The sequence below is a fragment of the Chinchilla lanigera genome, unplaced genomic scaffold (assembly GCF_000276665.1).
Source record: "Chinchilla lanigera isolate Chin_1 unplaced genomic scaffold, ChiLan1.0 scaffold00034, whole genome shotgun sequence".
In the NCBI taxonomy this organism is placed as follows: Eukaryota; Metazoa; Chordata; class Mammalia; order Rodentia; family Chinchillidae; genus Chinchilla; species Chinchilla lanigera.
The window spans coordinates 18,324,296-18,341,781 of record NW_004955435.1 but is presented as its reverse complement, the minus strand read 5'-3'; the positions used below and the strand labels follow the sequence as shown (position 1 = coordinate 18,341,781).

Sequence of the window (17,486 nt, the reverse complement as noted above, 5' to 3'; positions counted from 1 at the left end):
AAATAATTGACAAGAAGAAAAGCAGAACATAATGGTGATGTAAGAGATAACTAGAGGACATCCAAGAGTAAATACAGACAGGCACCGGATACCTGACCCTTTTGAAGCTTAGAGAAGTTAAGACTAAATCTGTAACTCAGGAATCTTCTACATAAAAGTGATAGTACTGATTTGAACAAGAGGAGCCACCTCTCATGATTAAATCTGCACTGAGAAATTAAAGTTTAAAAAAATTAGAATCCTCCAGTAAGTTAGAATGGTAAGTCTCTTGATTGCCTGTATTCCTCAGTAGCTGCCATCTAACATCTAAACATAACCACAGCTAGTTAAGCAGAAAAGGAAAGTTTCTTACCTTTAACGTTTCTTTAAGGATGAAGCCATTTTCAGATTAGTACAGTGGATGTAATTATTTAGGACATTCAAGGCCGAATTAATACAAACCCGAGTTTCTAACCTGTCCTACATTTAACAGCACTCTGTGTGTCAATAAGACACATAAGATTATTATATAGCTCTAACCCCTCTTCCACAAAACCTAGAATTTTCACCTCTACAACACCTAACAAAGTGACCAAGAAATATACATTCCAAACTGTTGCCATATAAAGATCACAGTATAGAATTTGAGTCATTTTGCAGATGAGTGGGGAAGGAAGGAATGAAAAAGTGAGAAAAGGTTGATTTCATCCTCATTAGGATTAATTGTAAGCGCCATGACTGTATTACATTGTGACTACAGATATGTGACCCCCACTGGGTCCTTTGGGAAATAGAGAAAATCAGGACTAAAAGGTGTCCTATGTATTGGACCACGTGCTAGTCATTGTTGGCCTTACTAGACGGTTTCAAAATAAATGGGCATGGAAGCCAAATTGTAATGGACTGAAAAGAGATTGAGAAGTGGGGAAGCGGATGATCAGTATATTCATTCATAAAAACCCGGAAAAAGCACTCAAGGAGTAAGGAAGCAAATAACTAGAAAGCTGCACTGCACAGGAGTTGTTCAACTTCAAGAAAGTTGTTCACTTGCCGTTGCCTTTTTTTATATATATAATGGGAAGAGGTTGAAGGATGCTTCATACTAAAGAGACAGTTTCAAAGAAAGGAAGTAGGAAAAATGATACAAGAGGAAACAGCAAGGTGCTGATGGAGATGAGATGGAATCAAGAACATGACACTAGCGGGAACGATGCTGAAGCAATCATGATTTCTCAAGTGCAAGTGTCAGAAACCCCAGTCTAATGAGTTAAGCAGAAAAGAAAGCTTAAGGATGAAGCTGGCTTCAGATTAGGCTCTCATGATATCAGCAAGTTGCTCCCTCCTCAGTTTCCCTTGCTTACCTCTGATTTTCTGGTTTGGCTGTATTCTCATCTTTGTTTCCAAGAGATGCCAGAAATGGCCAGTAGTAGTTCCAGGCTCAGATTTTTATCAGTTTAAAAACCCCAATCAATCAAGCAATCCCTCTTCAATAGTTAAAAGTCCTGGGACTGACTTTCACTGCAGGGGAGTAAGTCACATGCCCATCTCTCAACCAGTAAAGCTTGACTGGGCCTGAGTACTCTGCCCGCCTCCGTCAGCCCCACTTAAGCCACTTGCACTAATAAGCTGCAGAGAACCTCCCAGAAGGAAATCAAGGTGTAGCAATCAGAAAGGACATGGGTGCTCAGAGACAAGGCGGAAGGAGGGTAGCAGAAGAGAAAGTGAGACAAAATTGCTTAAAAGATAATAATTAGCTAGGCGTATAATAAGAGGGTAGGGAAAAGCCCAACGTTGAACAATAGGGTTAGAATGTAAGTAGCCTGGATAAAATAATTTTTATTAAAGTTGCTGCTCTTAAATAAAGAAAATGGCAATTTATTATATAAATGGGAGAGCTTCCATTCCCAGAATTTCCTAATACCAGGAATCACCATGCTGTCACCTGCTAATATGCATCCTCGTACATTTACTTACTGTTAAAGAGTTGCCCATTAGAAAAACAGAGATTGTTGCTGTACTGATCCCAAATCCATCCAGTTTTGAAAGAATTCTTTGTATTTCAGAACATAAAGGTGGGGAAAGAAGAGAGAATTTTTTTTAAAGCAAAGGGTTTCAAACTTCCTCTGCCAAGAACTGATTCCTTTAAACTTAGGGTTGAATTTAAACATCACCTCAGAAAATGTTCCAGTGTTCATTTTCTTCCTATTATGGAAGCAATGATCGTTCACCTTTCCATTTCTAAACTCTGTCCATTCTTCTTCTCTTAAATCCAGAGGACACCAAGACCCTCCGAAAGTTTCCAAACCCCAAGTTTTGGATCTACTGGATTTGTTGGTTACTCTAATTTCTGAACTCTGTCCTAATTTTTTGCCTCGGAATACTCCACTTTCAAGAATACTTTAATGTAATTCATGAATGCGTCCAATCCAAATGAACTGCTGTCAGTGGAAGGGAGCAAAGTCTGTCATGAGCCCACTCTGGGCTTCCATGGCTCATGGTAGTACAGGCTCACCACACCTAAGTCTAGGCCCAGCTTCCTCTCTGCAGGTGGAGGAAGCCTATTTAAATAATTAAACAATTACAATCTCTGAGCTAGACTGTTTATAGGGGCCTCCTTAAAACTCTTGGCCTTTATGTAGGTCAAGTCCTTGAAAAATTTTTCTCTGAATCAATGAAAGTCATTTGGGACTAGTGCTAGAAAGGTTGGAAAATTAGATCTTTTACTTATTAATCAAAGATCTATATTTGATGGACAGTTCTAAGGGGTGGGCAGCTTTAAGTGTTCATATTATCAACTGATATGAAAACCCAAGGTCCCGGATTAATATTTGGAAATCATGCAAATATCTATTCAGATACTAAGGTAAAAATAAGTACTGCACATTCCCGACACTTTTGTATGTAAATGCACAAATGTTTCCTAACTTTGGCAAAACATGGTTTGATACTTTAATACTAATGTATCTGTACCACCTCTGTCACATGGTCATTGACATGCATTTACAAGATGCCCAGTTGAATTTCACCAGTAGTTGTGAGGTATAGCAAAGCCAAAAGCCTTGCTGATAATTGGTTTTCACCTTAATGATGACAGTGTTGTCAGAGAGTAAAGGCCAACTAGAGAATAAATAATCCTCTTTTTAGAGTTATTATGACCTTTTCCGGTCAAATATACAGGGCATTACAAATGTCTCACTTTCAGCATCTGTTGAAACTGAGCTCTCAAGAAAGAGTATCTAAAGAAAGAAAAGAAAAATAGACAGTTTCTTGCCAAGCGTATTCACCAGAAAACATTGTTTAACTATTAATGAAGGTTTAGATTAGAATTCTTCTACTCCATTAAATCCCTTAGCACTCTCCCCCATTCCTAAAACCTTTCATAATTGTACTAGTTTTTCATGATATCAGAAACCAAAACAGGACAAGTTGCTGCTGGTATCAATGCTGGAAAGTATCTCCTATTACTGAAGGACTATGAAGGATTTAGACTTCCACGTGTAAAATGATCGTGGCCTCTTTTCCAGGCTTTGTAAATTGACGTTTTGGGATATAACTTTCATGTTGGCCCACCAGAGTAATTAAATTAAAGAGAATAGTTCACATACTCTTTACTGAGTTTTGAAGTTTTAGCCAGTATGGCTGCGTGATTAGGATAAAGTATTAAACACAGCAGGTTTCATGTATTCCCGACTCCCCTCCTCCACCCTGCTTCCAGCCTTTGAACGATGTCTCTAGCACCCAAATGCCATATGTTCCTTCAGCGTCTGATCAGATTGCTTTTTGTAATTCTGTTAGAAGAGCTTCTCACAGCTGACTTTCAGAGCACTTTGCGTCTCTGCTTTCCATCTTACCCCCACTTCGCTTTCTCTTATAAAAACCCCCAAAGGATCTTTCACTCACCTTTTCTTCTAAAGCCTCTTAAACTCTCTGATACGTGTGTGGGTATGCACAGGGTTGAAATGTACACTCCAAATGTATACAAGGTATTGTGAAACATAATGATATTTTATTATTTTATTCAAGATAAACACACATAACCAGATTGCAAATTATGTCATTATTCAATTTAGACAGATAACCCCACCAGATAGGACTTCTGAGGTTTGGTGCAGTAGTTTGTCTTGGTGGCCTCGTGTATGCAATCACTATAGTCAGTATCACATTTGCCGCACTTGCAGCTAACAGCAACAGGGTAGGAGAAATAAGGGGCAACATGATGGGGGCATCCTGGTATTTCCACAGTTCTGTAGACGAAGTCTCTGTATGTGCAAACATCCTGGGACAGAGCAGATTTGGGAACAAGGTGCTTGATACTGATATCCTGAGAAAAGAATAGAAAAAGGAGCATAATATGAAAGGAAGATAGAAAACTTATAAATAAAGGAAACATACACTTATTTGTTGCAAATACAACTAGGGGAAGATTCCTTAGTCTTAGTCTCCAATACCAATTTAATATATCTGGATTAAATCCTACAGAGGCAAAAGTGATACCCTCCTGTCTTACCCTTTATCATGGGAAGAAGATAAAGTTTAAATGAGTCTAGTGGGTAAAATTTTTATAAATTTATCTGTACTCATTTTGCTGAGTAGATCCACATAATATTACAGACTATATGTTCTACTACTTAAGGAGCTAACCATTGGATTTAGAAAATAAGGTTGTGATTTATCTCATTTCTTTTCCACGTAGGAATGGACTGACTCTATGTTTATATAATTTATAACTAAAAGAAGGGTGATGAACTACATACCCGTGTCATACAATATCCAGCACAGATGGTGGTGTTGATGGTTAGACAATAAGCACACTCTCTTCTATCGATGTGCATTGTATACTCAGTTGGAATACAAAAAGACATTGCTCGCCCACATGCAAGACCCAGAAGCAAGGACAGCAGGAAGATGGCAGGCATGCTAAATAAAAGATAAAATTAAAGAACCTATTACATGTATCCTTTCAGGACATTCAGAAGGCACATTTCGGGAAAGTTTAGATATATGAAGATATACACAAAGGGCCAATAATAAAAACAACTGCCATTTATTTTATGCCTGCTTTGTTCTAGGTCCTATGTGAAGTGTTTTTACATATTTAATACTGTCAAACTCTCCAAGTATATACTTAGAGCTAGCAATGACCCACACAGTCCATAGTGTAGGTAGCTCACCTAGTGGAGGTACAGCTAGCAGTGGCACTGAACTCTCTGGGCAGTGAAATGGCAAGCCCAAAGCATCACAACAAAAAAATGGCATAGATATACATATCAACTAAATATAAAACAACTCATTCTGTGGAAATATAATCCAAATACCTGTCTTTTAAGAAGTAAGTTAACAATTATGCTTCAGTAAGTGCTTTCCCAAAATTGTAGTTTTCTAAAACGTTTGCTCTGATAGTTTAAAAGGCCCGCACACTTTCTATCGTAAGTAAAAATGGCAAAGAAGCAAAGAAAAGAGCACATCCAAAAGTCAGTACCGTCCCAGTGGCATCCCCGTATTTCTGGTCAAGGTAGATTCCAAAAAAACTCGAGAGTCCACAGAGGGTTAACTAAAATCTCCACTGGGGGGGAAGGAGCTAACTCAGAAATCTAGGAACCCTTTCTGAATCCTTAGGATCCTCCTTTAAGGTTGAAAAGATGTAGAATTGAACCAAATAAAATATCATTTTACATAGAAGATATGGAACTCATTATCTGAAAGAGGTAAGTAAAAAACATACAGAGAATAAAATAATGAAGGGTGACAGACCCATTATGGGTTAGCCAGGAATATGAAATATTTTTCAGCTTCATGGAAGGCAACAGAGGGTCCACTGTGCCCCAGGAAGGAGCAGAACATACATCTCAATAGTTTGTCTAAGGAAGAACATGTTCCGCGTCAATTGGACATTGTAATGATCTGGATAACATTATGACATAATTATTTTAGTTCTGCTACTAAAAGAAGGTAACTAATTTTCACACTTTTGGATATAAATTGATCACCTCAAAGATTTAGAAGATTTTTTTCATTTTACTAATATTGTACAGCTAGGTGTGTTTAGATTCTTTTCTTCTCAAGTATCATTATCAGTAAAGCAAATATACATCTTAATAGACTAGAATTGATATATATGAACACAAAGTTCTTTGCTTAGCCTATGAAACAAATTTTCACTAAACATTTTTATTCAATCACCAGGAAGTATCAAGATTTTCTCAACTGTCAATTATAGCCTAGCAGTCTTTAAGCTGCATACTCTAAGACCTCTGCTTACTGAAACCTCACATCCTCAGCCTCTTACACTCAGCCAAAGTTAAGAATTTTATCTTAACTAAACTTATAGGAAAAAATGGAAACCACATTACACAGGTTACCAGTGAATTATTTAAAATATCAGCTTCTAAAGATTAATAGTCATTCCAACCAATCTCCTATTCCTAGAATAAGAGTTGCAGATAAATTAGTTATATACATATTGAGCATCTGAGCAAGGCACTGAGAGATACAAAATGGATAAGAGAAGGCCCCTGGCCTGAAGGACTGACGGTCCAGTAGAAGAGCTAAGTATAAACACAAATTTTTAAATACAGATTGTTTTAAGAGAACTGAAAAAGTCTAAATTATGACTCTGAGGCCTACAATTTTCAAAACTTTCCATATGTTCACTACATTTACTTGTGAGTAGACGAACTAAACCATTTTAGGACAAAGGTTTTCTGGTGAACTCTCAAAAATAAAATATTGTACATTTAAGCATTTGTTGGAGGGTTTTTTGTGTTTACATTAACAAGTAAAAACATAAGAATTCCTATGAAATTTTTGTTTGCTTTTTGCAGTGCTAGGGATCAAGCCCAAGGCCTCATGCACCTGTTTGACCACTGAGCTACAATATAAGCCTGAAAATATAAGTATCCCTTACTTATGAGACCTGGTTTTCTCAAATGTTTCACAAATATGAGCTCTTTCTATGGTATAAAGTTGGTTTCAATATTTTAGAGCCACAGGCCTAGAGGATACCCTGCAGGATCTTAAAAGTATCAACCATTGTGATTAGATAAAATATTCAATAGGATCATATAGTTCTTGGCTGTTTGGACACCCATCAACTGAGTTTTACTGAAGGAAATAATTAACTTTATGTATCTCTTCTAATTCTATAGTTCTATATAAAATATATGCGTGGTGAGCTAGTATTGAGAATACTGGTCTAAAAAAGAACAGAATTTTTCCATGGATTTACAAGCAACTGACTAAATATTTCATCTATCTGGACCTTGTTTCCACACCTGAACATAGAAATCCTTTTTAATATTGTAAGATGAAAAATTATGTTGCAATTCTTCCCCTTGTTGCCCTATTTGCAGTGGAAACTTTTCTTAAATTCCTCTTGTAAATGTAGATCTTTAACAAAAGTAAAATATCAAACAATGGTGAATTACTAGCCACATTAGTGGAAGAAACTTTTGGATATAAAATAGTATCTTTCCTTCCCTTTCAACTTTTTATTGGATATAGTAAAAGTTCACCCACATAATCTTCCTGGATATCAAATTCCTCATCTATAAAAAGAAGGCTTAGAATTACAAGGTGATTATGTAAGCCTATACAGCACAAATAGTTTGTGATTCTATGTGCTAAATTAGTATTAGATCCCTAGTCTGAAAATTAGCAATCTAGAATTCTATTTGCAGATTTAATTACAATTGTGTGTCAATAAAAGTTTAATATCTTTTGCCTTCATTTTTCCATATACTCCTTCCTAAGATAAAAAGAATAACACGTGAAACATTAAGAGTGCTACATAAGAAAAAATATATAACTATATAACGCTATATGACTCACTATTAATTAGTACTTTCTCACATATCTGCTACAATTTCTTCATCACCTTGTTTTCATCTCTGCAATTTAATTACTTCTTATAAAATCATCATAAATAATTTATTGAGCACTTAAAGACAGAAGTCACAATTTCAGGCAGAACCCTAGTAATGATACGTGGCCTGCCTTCTTCAGCACCATGACTAAGAATGTCCCCGCTTTCAATTCTTTTCCTTATTCCAAAATAGGTTCTTTCCTTCATCCCTTCTCTCTTCTTTTTGCTCTAATTTTGTTTTTAATAAACACATTTCTGTCTGCCCTGCTAATTTTCACCAATCTTTTCTCATGAATTCATTACTATACTACAGAAAAGGATGAATTTCTTGTCCTATGAACAATCCCAGAATTTATTAAAGTAGTATATTTTTCTAGACAGAAAAATAGAATATTAGGCATGTGCGTGTGTGTGTGTTGGATATTATCTAAGGTGGTTACACTATTAAATAGCCAAAAAACTTTGTAATAGAGTTTATTACCCCCATAGGTACTAAAAACTGAATTTAAGGTTTCCTAGTATATTTTCATCAAAATGACCATTAATAACAGAGCATATTTAATACACAGATTATTAAATTGATAAAAACATTGAAATCAAGATGAGAACATAAGCAATCCATGCACATCAATCATCCTTCATTAGGAAATTAGCAACTGTTTCTCTTCCTTTAAGGTGATGAAAGTTTTTTCCTATCCTTACGTATGTAGTTCACTCACCTTGACCCAATTGAACAATTTGGAGCAATAATTAAAAATTTAAAGCCTAATGAAGCAAAGTATCTCTCAGCATTTGCAATTTTTAAATATATGCTACAACTGTAAAAATAAAGAAAATCAGAATAAAAGTGTTTTATTTCACAGAGGCTTCTCAGTATAGACACCTACCTTACTTTGCATTGGTGAGCCGATGCTGTGATGACCCAGACTCTTGTTTCATTTTATACCCTTCAGGATAATTCCCCTCTGATCTTCTTGTTTATATAATTGTATTTGAATTACTGCTTTCTTATCTGAAAAACATCTATTGAAAATTCATACCAAACCCCGAATAAAATGTGTTTAAACAAACAAGTTCCAATATCTTACCCTGGAAATTCTGACATTATTTTAGTATGCGTTTTCGTCTCTCCTATTTCAAAATAAAATTACTCTTTTAAACATATCCTTTGTTAATATTAATAAAGGCTAGCCACAAAATGGGGCAGTACAAATAGGAAAAAAGCACCTTAACATCAACTAAGGAAGTCTTGGGAATGAAAATTAGTTTGAGGCTTGAGTGCTCCAAATTTCATCTAACTGCTCATGCAGAGACGTGTAAAATTGTTCCTCATCTACAAAGCAGTGACAACTTTTTTCATGTAAATCTAGGGCAATTGACCTACAAGTTGTTGATTAAAAAAATAGTTCAAAATACTTTTTTTCCCTTGTATTTGAAAAGATATTTGTGAATGTAAGTAACAAAGCCAAATCTAGCAGAATGTCAAACTGACCTGAGATCAAATTCAAGCCCTGCCGTTAACTAACTGTCACTGTTGTATTTGCCTCTCTGTAGCTCAGTTTCCTCACCTGTTATAAAAGTAATGGCAATGTTTCTGGAAGTCACTTAACACAGTGTACGGCACAAAAGGGCTCAATAAATGATACTTAATTTGTAGTAATATAATATATAATTGTTTAACAAATATTTTAGTCACAGGTCCCAGTATCCAGTAAGCAGGCAATATATTTGTTGAATGCATAAAACGGCTGAGAGAATGCATATGTCATTACTGAATTTTTGGAACAGATGTACAGCCTTTCCATCTCTGTAGCTTTAGCTCAGTTTGACACCTTTAAACCACTTTTCCTCACTGTAACTAAAAGTATTATGTCAAAAATGCATGGGGCATTTCCAAACTGTCCTCAAGGAAAAAATCCAAAGACTTGGAATCATTTGCAAAGTCCCACATGATCAATTTTAGCTCAATTTCATCATTCCCCATCTTCCATCTTTCTTTTATCTTAAAGCCACATCCTTTTGCTACCTTTTTTCTCTTTTTGCTAAACTGAGTTTCTCAAGGTGGACACATTTTGTCTTGCCTCCAAAAATTTACATATGCCATTCCCTCTGCTGGGATACAAGCCATTCTATGCCTTATCTCACCTACCTTCCTCTCATCATTCCTTTACCCAGGAAAGCACCCTTTTGTGAAGCCTCCTCTGATTCCCTGAAGCCTTCCTCCTGGTTAGTTTTAAGGAGATTAGAGGTAATATATGGAACCCTGACATACAGTAGATACTCAGTAAATCATAGGTATTCTTATGGGCAATTGACAACCCCATTAGTCTTCACTTATGCTAGTCTTTACTGTTAATGAAAGTTATAGGGAAAAAATAGTGCCCAGTATAAGTGAGTCTCCCCTGGAGGATGATGGGAAGTCAAAGCATAGTCTGGAATATATTAAAGCAAAACTTTAGGAAGAACTACTTATTTGATAGAGTTTAATTGAACAAAGAATGAATCATAAATCAGGCAGCCCTCAGAACCAGAAAAGGTTCAGAGAACTAATCTCCAAACGCAGACAGGCTGCATTTATGGAGAGAAAGCAGAAGTGAGGTATAGAAAGAGCTTGCTTGGCAACACATGCCTTACATGTGTGTGTTCCGGTCAGTTGGCTACCTGAGATTTACTGAGCTTAGGCTGCTGCGATTGACTAAGACTCAGCTATTTGTTATAAAAGTATGTGCTTAAATTAGGCTTTCATTTAGTTCACATACCTAGGTTTCAGTTCATTATGTATGGACTCACAGCACACAGGCATCTTCAGGGAAGATTTAGGTAAATTTGGCAAATACATTCTAGGAATATATCTAGCGACCCCCAAATCTTAGAAATATGAAGAACTACGTGGTAAGAGAACACTGAAAGTAGGGAAAGTGGGAATGGGATGCCAAACTTAACTTTAAGTGATTCCTGGCAAGAGGCTAAGATAGCAGTATGGAAACTGAGGGATATTAAGTGTTTCTAAGGGAATTCATGCTTCTGTCATATAAAGCACTGATTCAGGAATGCACTCTCTCTAAATATAATTGTTTGAAGATATACATTCAAACAATATAGTGAATGTTTAAATAGAACAATTATTATAGTAAAAGAAATAGTGTCATTAATTCTCCTCAAAATACTCTGCCTTGCTTCAAGTACACTTATTCCCTCATTCTTGCCACTTTCTGAAGCAGTTCTGGAAGTCTTCTTTCCTGAGTGTCTTTAATTGCCCTGTCATGGCTGCCTTGATGTCCTGAATTGATTCAAAATACTTACCTTTCATGGTTATTTTGAACTGAAAAAAGCCAGAGTCACAGTGGTCAGTAAGGTGGATGAGGACACATCATAATGTTTTCACAAGCCTGCCTTTCTGTTGACTGGCATTTGGTAGCAGAAAATATTCACCATATTTTTTATAACACCTCATAAAGACTTTTGCAAAGTAGGACTTCCAGAACTGCTTCAGAAAGTGGCAAGAACAATAGAATAAGTATATTTAAAGTGGAGGGGGAGTATTTTAAGGGGGACTAATAGTAATTATCTTTTACTGTAATAATTTTAAAAATTTTATTCACTGTATATTTTGATCACCCTTTTGGGGTGTGTGTGTATCAGTTCATACATACAGTGTGTATAAGTGATATACACTAACTGATATACTTGGCTAGTTGTTAGAAGAACTATAGTAAATACATATTCAGGCAGTGATTTTCTTTTTAAAGGGGGACTCTGTATATAATCTTACACTCTTAAATGAATGCAGACAGATTGAATTTACACTCTGACCCAGATTTACTCTCCTACCTACAATAACTGTGAAACAGGAAAAGATATATGAAATAATGGTTCTATAAACACTAAACATCAGGGTTTGCTTTTTTAAAAAGTAAGTGATCCCAGAGACATGGAAACAAATCAGAAAGTTCCTTGGCCATGGTGCAGGAAGACATACTAGGACAGAAGCTAGAAGTGTTGCCAGACTGAGGAGATGTGCCTGGGAGTCTAAGGAACCCACAGCAACTGGAGTTCATAGACAAGACTAGTGGTGAGAACCGAGCTTCACTGAGAGGGAACTGTGAAAATTTGGAGGGGATCTCTCTGAGTATTTAGCTGAAAACTGATAAAATGATGCATACAAGAAAATTAGCTGAGGCTGGAAACACCCGAAAGGATTAAAAAACAATCCTAGATTCACACAGAATGATCCACACAGAATGAACCTGCTCCAACCTGTAACATGAAAATCTTCTAACTCATAAAAATGAAGTAGTATACTAAAAATGGATTTTGCTTCAATTGTGAAGAAAAGTTAGCCTTTGACCAGATGCTGTCCTGGCCTTTTCTAACAAAGCTTAAAAGCACTACCTAAAAGGATCAACTGTTTCCAAGTAACATAACTAAGTCATATAACAAGATGAAGACTATTTATAGGAATATAATAATACCCAGCACCCCACAAGTATAAGCTACAATATGTGGCATTCAATAAAAATATCTTTAGGCATACAAAGAAGCAGGAAAATACAATTCATAATGAGGAGAATATTAGTTGAAATTGACCCAACATTGGTACAAATAATAGAATTAGTAGATAAGAACAACAAAACATAACTAATTTCTATATTTAAGTAACTAGAGAAAAGAATAAGTATGAAGACACATGGAAAAATAAAAGTCCCAATTTAACTTATAAAGATGAAAACAACAATTTCCTGGGTTGATTAAAATAGCAGATGAGAGTTTGCATAGAAAAAGCTTAGTGAAGTAGAAGACATAGCAATGCAAATAATTCTAAAAACACAGAGAAAATAACTGGAAAAAAAGAACATCATCAATGAGTTTGTGTAAATTTCAAGATCTCAAATATATATGAAATTGGAATCTTCTGAGGAAGGAAATTCAGAAAAAAATATTTGAAGATACAATGGTTGAAAAGTATACCAATATTATCAAAACTATAAATCCAATCCAAAATCCCAGTGACCCTCAAACATAAGATCATCCACAAACACACTCAGAATTTACTAATCTGCTAAGTGGTTCTTTCTCAAGTTGACATATTACAATTAATATTACATTTTGTGAGAAAAAGATAAAAAATTAGTACACTTCACATGATTCAGTTTATAGAAAATATAAATTAATCATAAGATGGAAAGAAGATTAATGGCTACTTGGGGATGGGGAAAAGTATGGAAGGGCAATAGAGAGGGGTCACCAAGGCAGAGGAAGCTTTTTGGGTGAAGAACATGTTACCTTGATTGTGATAATAATTTCACAAGATATACACATTCTACCAAATTGTATACTTTATATGCAGTGTTAGAGGATAATTATGTGCCCCCAAAATTCATATGTGAAGTCTTAATCCTTAGCATTTTAGACTGTAATTAACTAAAATGAAGTTTTACTGGAAAAGCATCAATCCCTATTCAATATAATTATTGTCCTTATGAAAAAAGGAAATTTGGAAATCAACACATGAACAAGGAGACTGATCCAGGAAGACTAGAATGAGGCTGCCACAAACCAAGGGTAACCAGAGATTTGGAGAGAGACCCTAGCACATTAATATAGGCAGTTTGCTGTGTTTCAGTAACATCACAACAAAGTTGTTTTTAAACTCCGGTAGGTAGAAATTGCTGCCTCCTTCTCTCTCTCTCCCTCCCTCCCTCCCTCTGTCTCTGTCACTCTGTCTCTCTTCCTCCCTCCCTCTCCTTTCTTCCTTCCTCTACTCCTTTTACTTGCCATTTTCCTCTGAACATTCTAAACTTTTTAGTCTCAAAACAAGGTTGCATTTGCTATTGTTCATTATGAAAAGTTTTTTACCAAACTTTTGAATGGCTTACTCTTCATCATCTTGCCTTTAAAATGACCACAGAAAAGCCTTCCTTGGCCATCAAATCTAATGAAGAAAATTACCCCTGCCATTTTTATCCCATTACCCAAATTTGCTTCATAGCATTTCTCATTTCATAACATACTATTTGTTAAGATATTTATTCTCTTCTCTTCCCACTCCTTCCATTAGAATATAAGCACTTTACTGGAAGGGCCATATCTGTTTTGATCATTATTGTATCTTCAGAGTTCAAGCCAGTTCATACCTTGTATCAGTTATTCAATAGATACTTATTGATTGTATAAGTAAAAGGAAATACAAATGTTATCCCTGGAATTTATCATTAAATCCATGGAGAGATTATTAGATATGATGTATTTCTAAAACATTCCCTGAAGGACAGAGAGTCTCTTTAATAAATAGTGCTAGGAAACTGGTTATTCACATGCAGAAGATTGAATCTAGACCCATATCTCTCACTGTGTACCTAACTAAAACCAAAATGGATCAAAGATCTAAATGTTAAAACAGAAACACTCACACTGCTGGAAGATAAAATAGGTAAAACTCTTGAAGTCATAGGTGTAACTAAGGACTTTCTGAACAGAATGCTGATTGCACAATAAATAGAACCAAGAATCAACAAATGGGATAATATCAAATTTAAAAGCATCTGCACAGCAAAATGAACAATCAACAGAGTGAAGAGACAATATACAGAATGGGAAAAAAAATTTTTCCAGCTATTCCTCAGACAGAGGACTAACATCTAGAATATATAAAGAGCCTCCAAATAAAATGCCCAATCAAAAAATGGTCAATGGAAATGAATACACACCTCAAAGAAAAAGTACAAATGGCCAATATATACATGAAGAAATGCTCAGCGTCACTGGTCATTAGAGAAATCCAAATTAAAACAACGCTGAGGAATCTCCATACTGATTTTCACAGTGGTTACACCAGTCTACACTCCCACCAACAATGGAGAAGGGTTTCTTTTTCCCCACAGCCTCGCCAGCATTTGTTATTGGTTTTTTGATGAAAGCCATTCTTTCTAGCATGAGATGGAATCTCAGTGTTGTTTTAATTTGCATTTCTCAAATGACCAATGATGTTGAACGTTTTTTCATATATTTATTTGCCATTTGTATTTCTTCATGTGAGAAGTATGTATTCATCTCAGATGCCCATTTTTGGATTGAGTCTTTGAATTTTGGAGGCCTGAGTTTTTAAAATTCTTTATATGTTCTAGACAGATGTCCTTTGTCTGAGGGATAGTGGGCTAAAATTTTTTCCCCATTCATGAGTTTTCTTTTCACTCTGTTGGTGATTTTTTTTTGATGTGCAAAAACTTTTCAGTAAGATGAGATCCTAGGATTAGTAGTCCCATTAGACCCAGCTATTCCCCTTCTGGGTATTTTTCCAGAAGAATTAAAAACATCATACCACAGCAATATATGTGCACCCATGTTTATAGCAGTGCAATTTGTCATAGCTAAATCTTGGGAACAACCTAAATGCCCATCAAGTGAGGGATGGATAAAAAAGATGTGGTATTTTTATACATTTTTATACAATGGAGTATTACTCAGCTATAAAGAAAGATAAACTCAGGGCTTTTATAGGTAAATGGATGCAACTAGAGACCATACTCATAAGTGAAATAAAGCAGACCTGCATGTGTAAACATCATGTCGTCTGTCTAATGTGAGAAACTGAAAGGGTAAATAAAATTCAAAAGGTACAATAGATATTACTATGCAATTGTGAAAAGGAAAGAAACTGCTCAAATGGAAAGAACTGGGATGAGGGAAAGGAGAAAAGAAAGAAAGAAGGAAGGAGAAAAAATATATATATACACAAGATAGCTAAGATAATTGTACTACTAATTTCTATTGATTTATTGAAAAGAATAGTTAATGCTTAATTTTCTTTTGATCAATTTTACATTCCTATATCTGATAATCTGAACAACTACTTTGAAGATAACAGTATGCAATATAACAACCATTGTTGATTTCCTATCATCTTATTTTGAAATTCTGTATCATTTTAAATGGTCTTTTTTGTTTTTCATTCTATTTAAAATAAAAAAAGAATCTGAGTTCTAAGAACAGAGGAGCTGAGCATAAAACCCAACAAGAATTTTCACTTAAAACTGATGATTTCCTATCATCTTGATTTGATATACTGTACCATTTTTTAATGTTTTTTAGCCTCTTTAAAATAAAAAAAAATACTTTTAGAAATAAAACAACACTGAGATTTCATCTTACCCCAGTAAGAATGGGCATCATCAAAAAATCAAATAATAATAAAAGCTGGTGAGGCTGCAGGGGAAAAGGAACTCATCTTCATTGTTGGTAGAAGTGTAAATTAGTACAAACACTATGGAAATCAGTATAGAGACTCAGCAAAAAACTAAAAATTAAAATTCTACTTGACCTAGCTATTCCTTTCCTTAGTATTTTTCCTAAAAGAATTAAAGACATAATATTATTGTACAGTGATACATGCAAATCCCTGTTTATAGCAGCACAATTCATAATAGCTAAGTATTGTAAACAGCCTATATGTCCATCAAAGTATAGGTGGATAAAGTAAATGTGGTATATACACACAGTGAAGTACTACTCTGTCATAAAGAAGGATAAACTTAAGTCATTTGTAGGAAAATTGATGCACCTTGAGAAACTCAAAATATAAATAAAGAACACAAAAAACATAATAGGGCACCAAGACTTCACAGATTACATGGGTGCCCAATATTCAGATTCTGAAGAACCGCCTTCATGGAGAAGGTACTTGTCTAGGTTACCTGCCTGGGACACTTCACACCTGATAGTGCTGTGACTGACTAGCAGGCCGAGGACTACCTCCACATGTTCCTGCCACCTGTGTTGATGGTCAGGGAGAGGACAGTAAGTGGTTGTGGGGTCCCAATGCGCTGGGAGGCTGGAGAGAACACCCCTCTGCTTTCTTAGACAAGAGGCATTGATAAAGCATACTTCCCTGGATTCCAGTTCAGTAAAGGGACAAAATATTCTTAAAGATAAGTTTATTACTCAGTCAGCCCCAAAGAGTAGAAAAAAGTTACAAAAAAATGGCTTTTGCCCCAGATGGCTCACTTGAGATGTTAGTAAGAATTGCCACCTCAGTATTTTATAGCCATGAGGAGGAGGAGGCCAAGGAGAGAAAACAAAGAGACCGAGAAAAAACAGCTGCTTTTGTTGCAGCACTAAGGGAAACAGACCCTAAGTCTGATTCTCAGGGCCCCAAGAAGAACTTGTCAACTACATTCATCTGCTACCACTGTCAAAAGCCAGACCACCTCAACAGAGACTGCCCTAAGAAGCCCCCTGGGCCATGCTCTGACTGTAAAGGTGACCACTAGAGGTCGGACTGCACTCTGAAGCGAAGGCCCCAGAGCTCAGACCCCTCCTACCAGCTGGTCCAATAGGAATGAAGGGGTCCAGGGCATACTCTGCCTTCTCCCTCTGGCCAGACCATTATCTCCAAGGAGTAGCCCCACATAATCATGACTATAGAGGAAAAAGTAAACAGCCTATTGCCAGACACTTGTGCTAGTCTCTCAGTCCGTCTTTTCAATCCTGGCCTTCCTTCCAGCCGTCACACCTCAGTGAAAGGAGTCACTGATGAGGAGGTAATCTGCTATTTTTCACAACCCTTAGGCTGTAACTACTTGTTAGATCTTTCTTGCATATCTTTGTTATCCTGAGAAACCACTTTGAAGATACCAACATGTATGACAGC

At 35.9% G+C, this 17,486-nt stretch overlaps 1 protein-coding gene across 3 annotated transcripts in view; it reads right to left on the bottom strand.

The window, feature by feature from the left end:
• Positions 1–1,846: 1,846 nt before the first annotated feature.
• The window catches only part of Tshb (thyroid stimulating hormone, beta), a 23,351-nt gene continuing 7,711 nt past the window's right edge, over positions 1,847–17,486 (bottom strand). The window contains exons 1-4 of one of the 3 annotated variants that reach the window (XM_013516550.1): positions 14,251–14,285; positions 8,728–8,852; positions 4,734–4,896; positions 1,847–4,300 (exon numbers count right to left, since the gene is read on the bottom strand). In XM_013516550.1, the coding sequence (XP_013372004.1) occupies positions 4,046–4,300; positions 4,734–4,895 (417 nt within the window). In that variant the 5' untranslated portion in view covers position 4,896; positions 8,728–8,852; positions 14,251–14,285 and the 3' untranslated portion in view covers positions 1,847–4,045. Of the gene's footprint in view, positions 4,301–4,733; positions 4,897–8,727; positions 8,864–14,250; positions 14,286–17,486 lie in introns of those variants that run through there. The other 2 variants (XM_005389018.2, XM_005389019.2) reach the window with 2 other exon arrangements.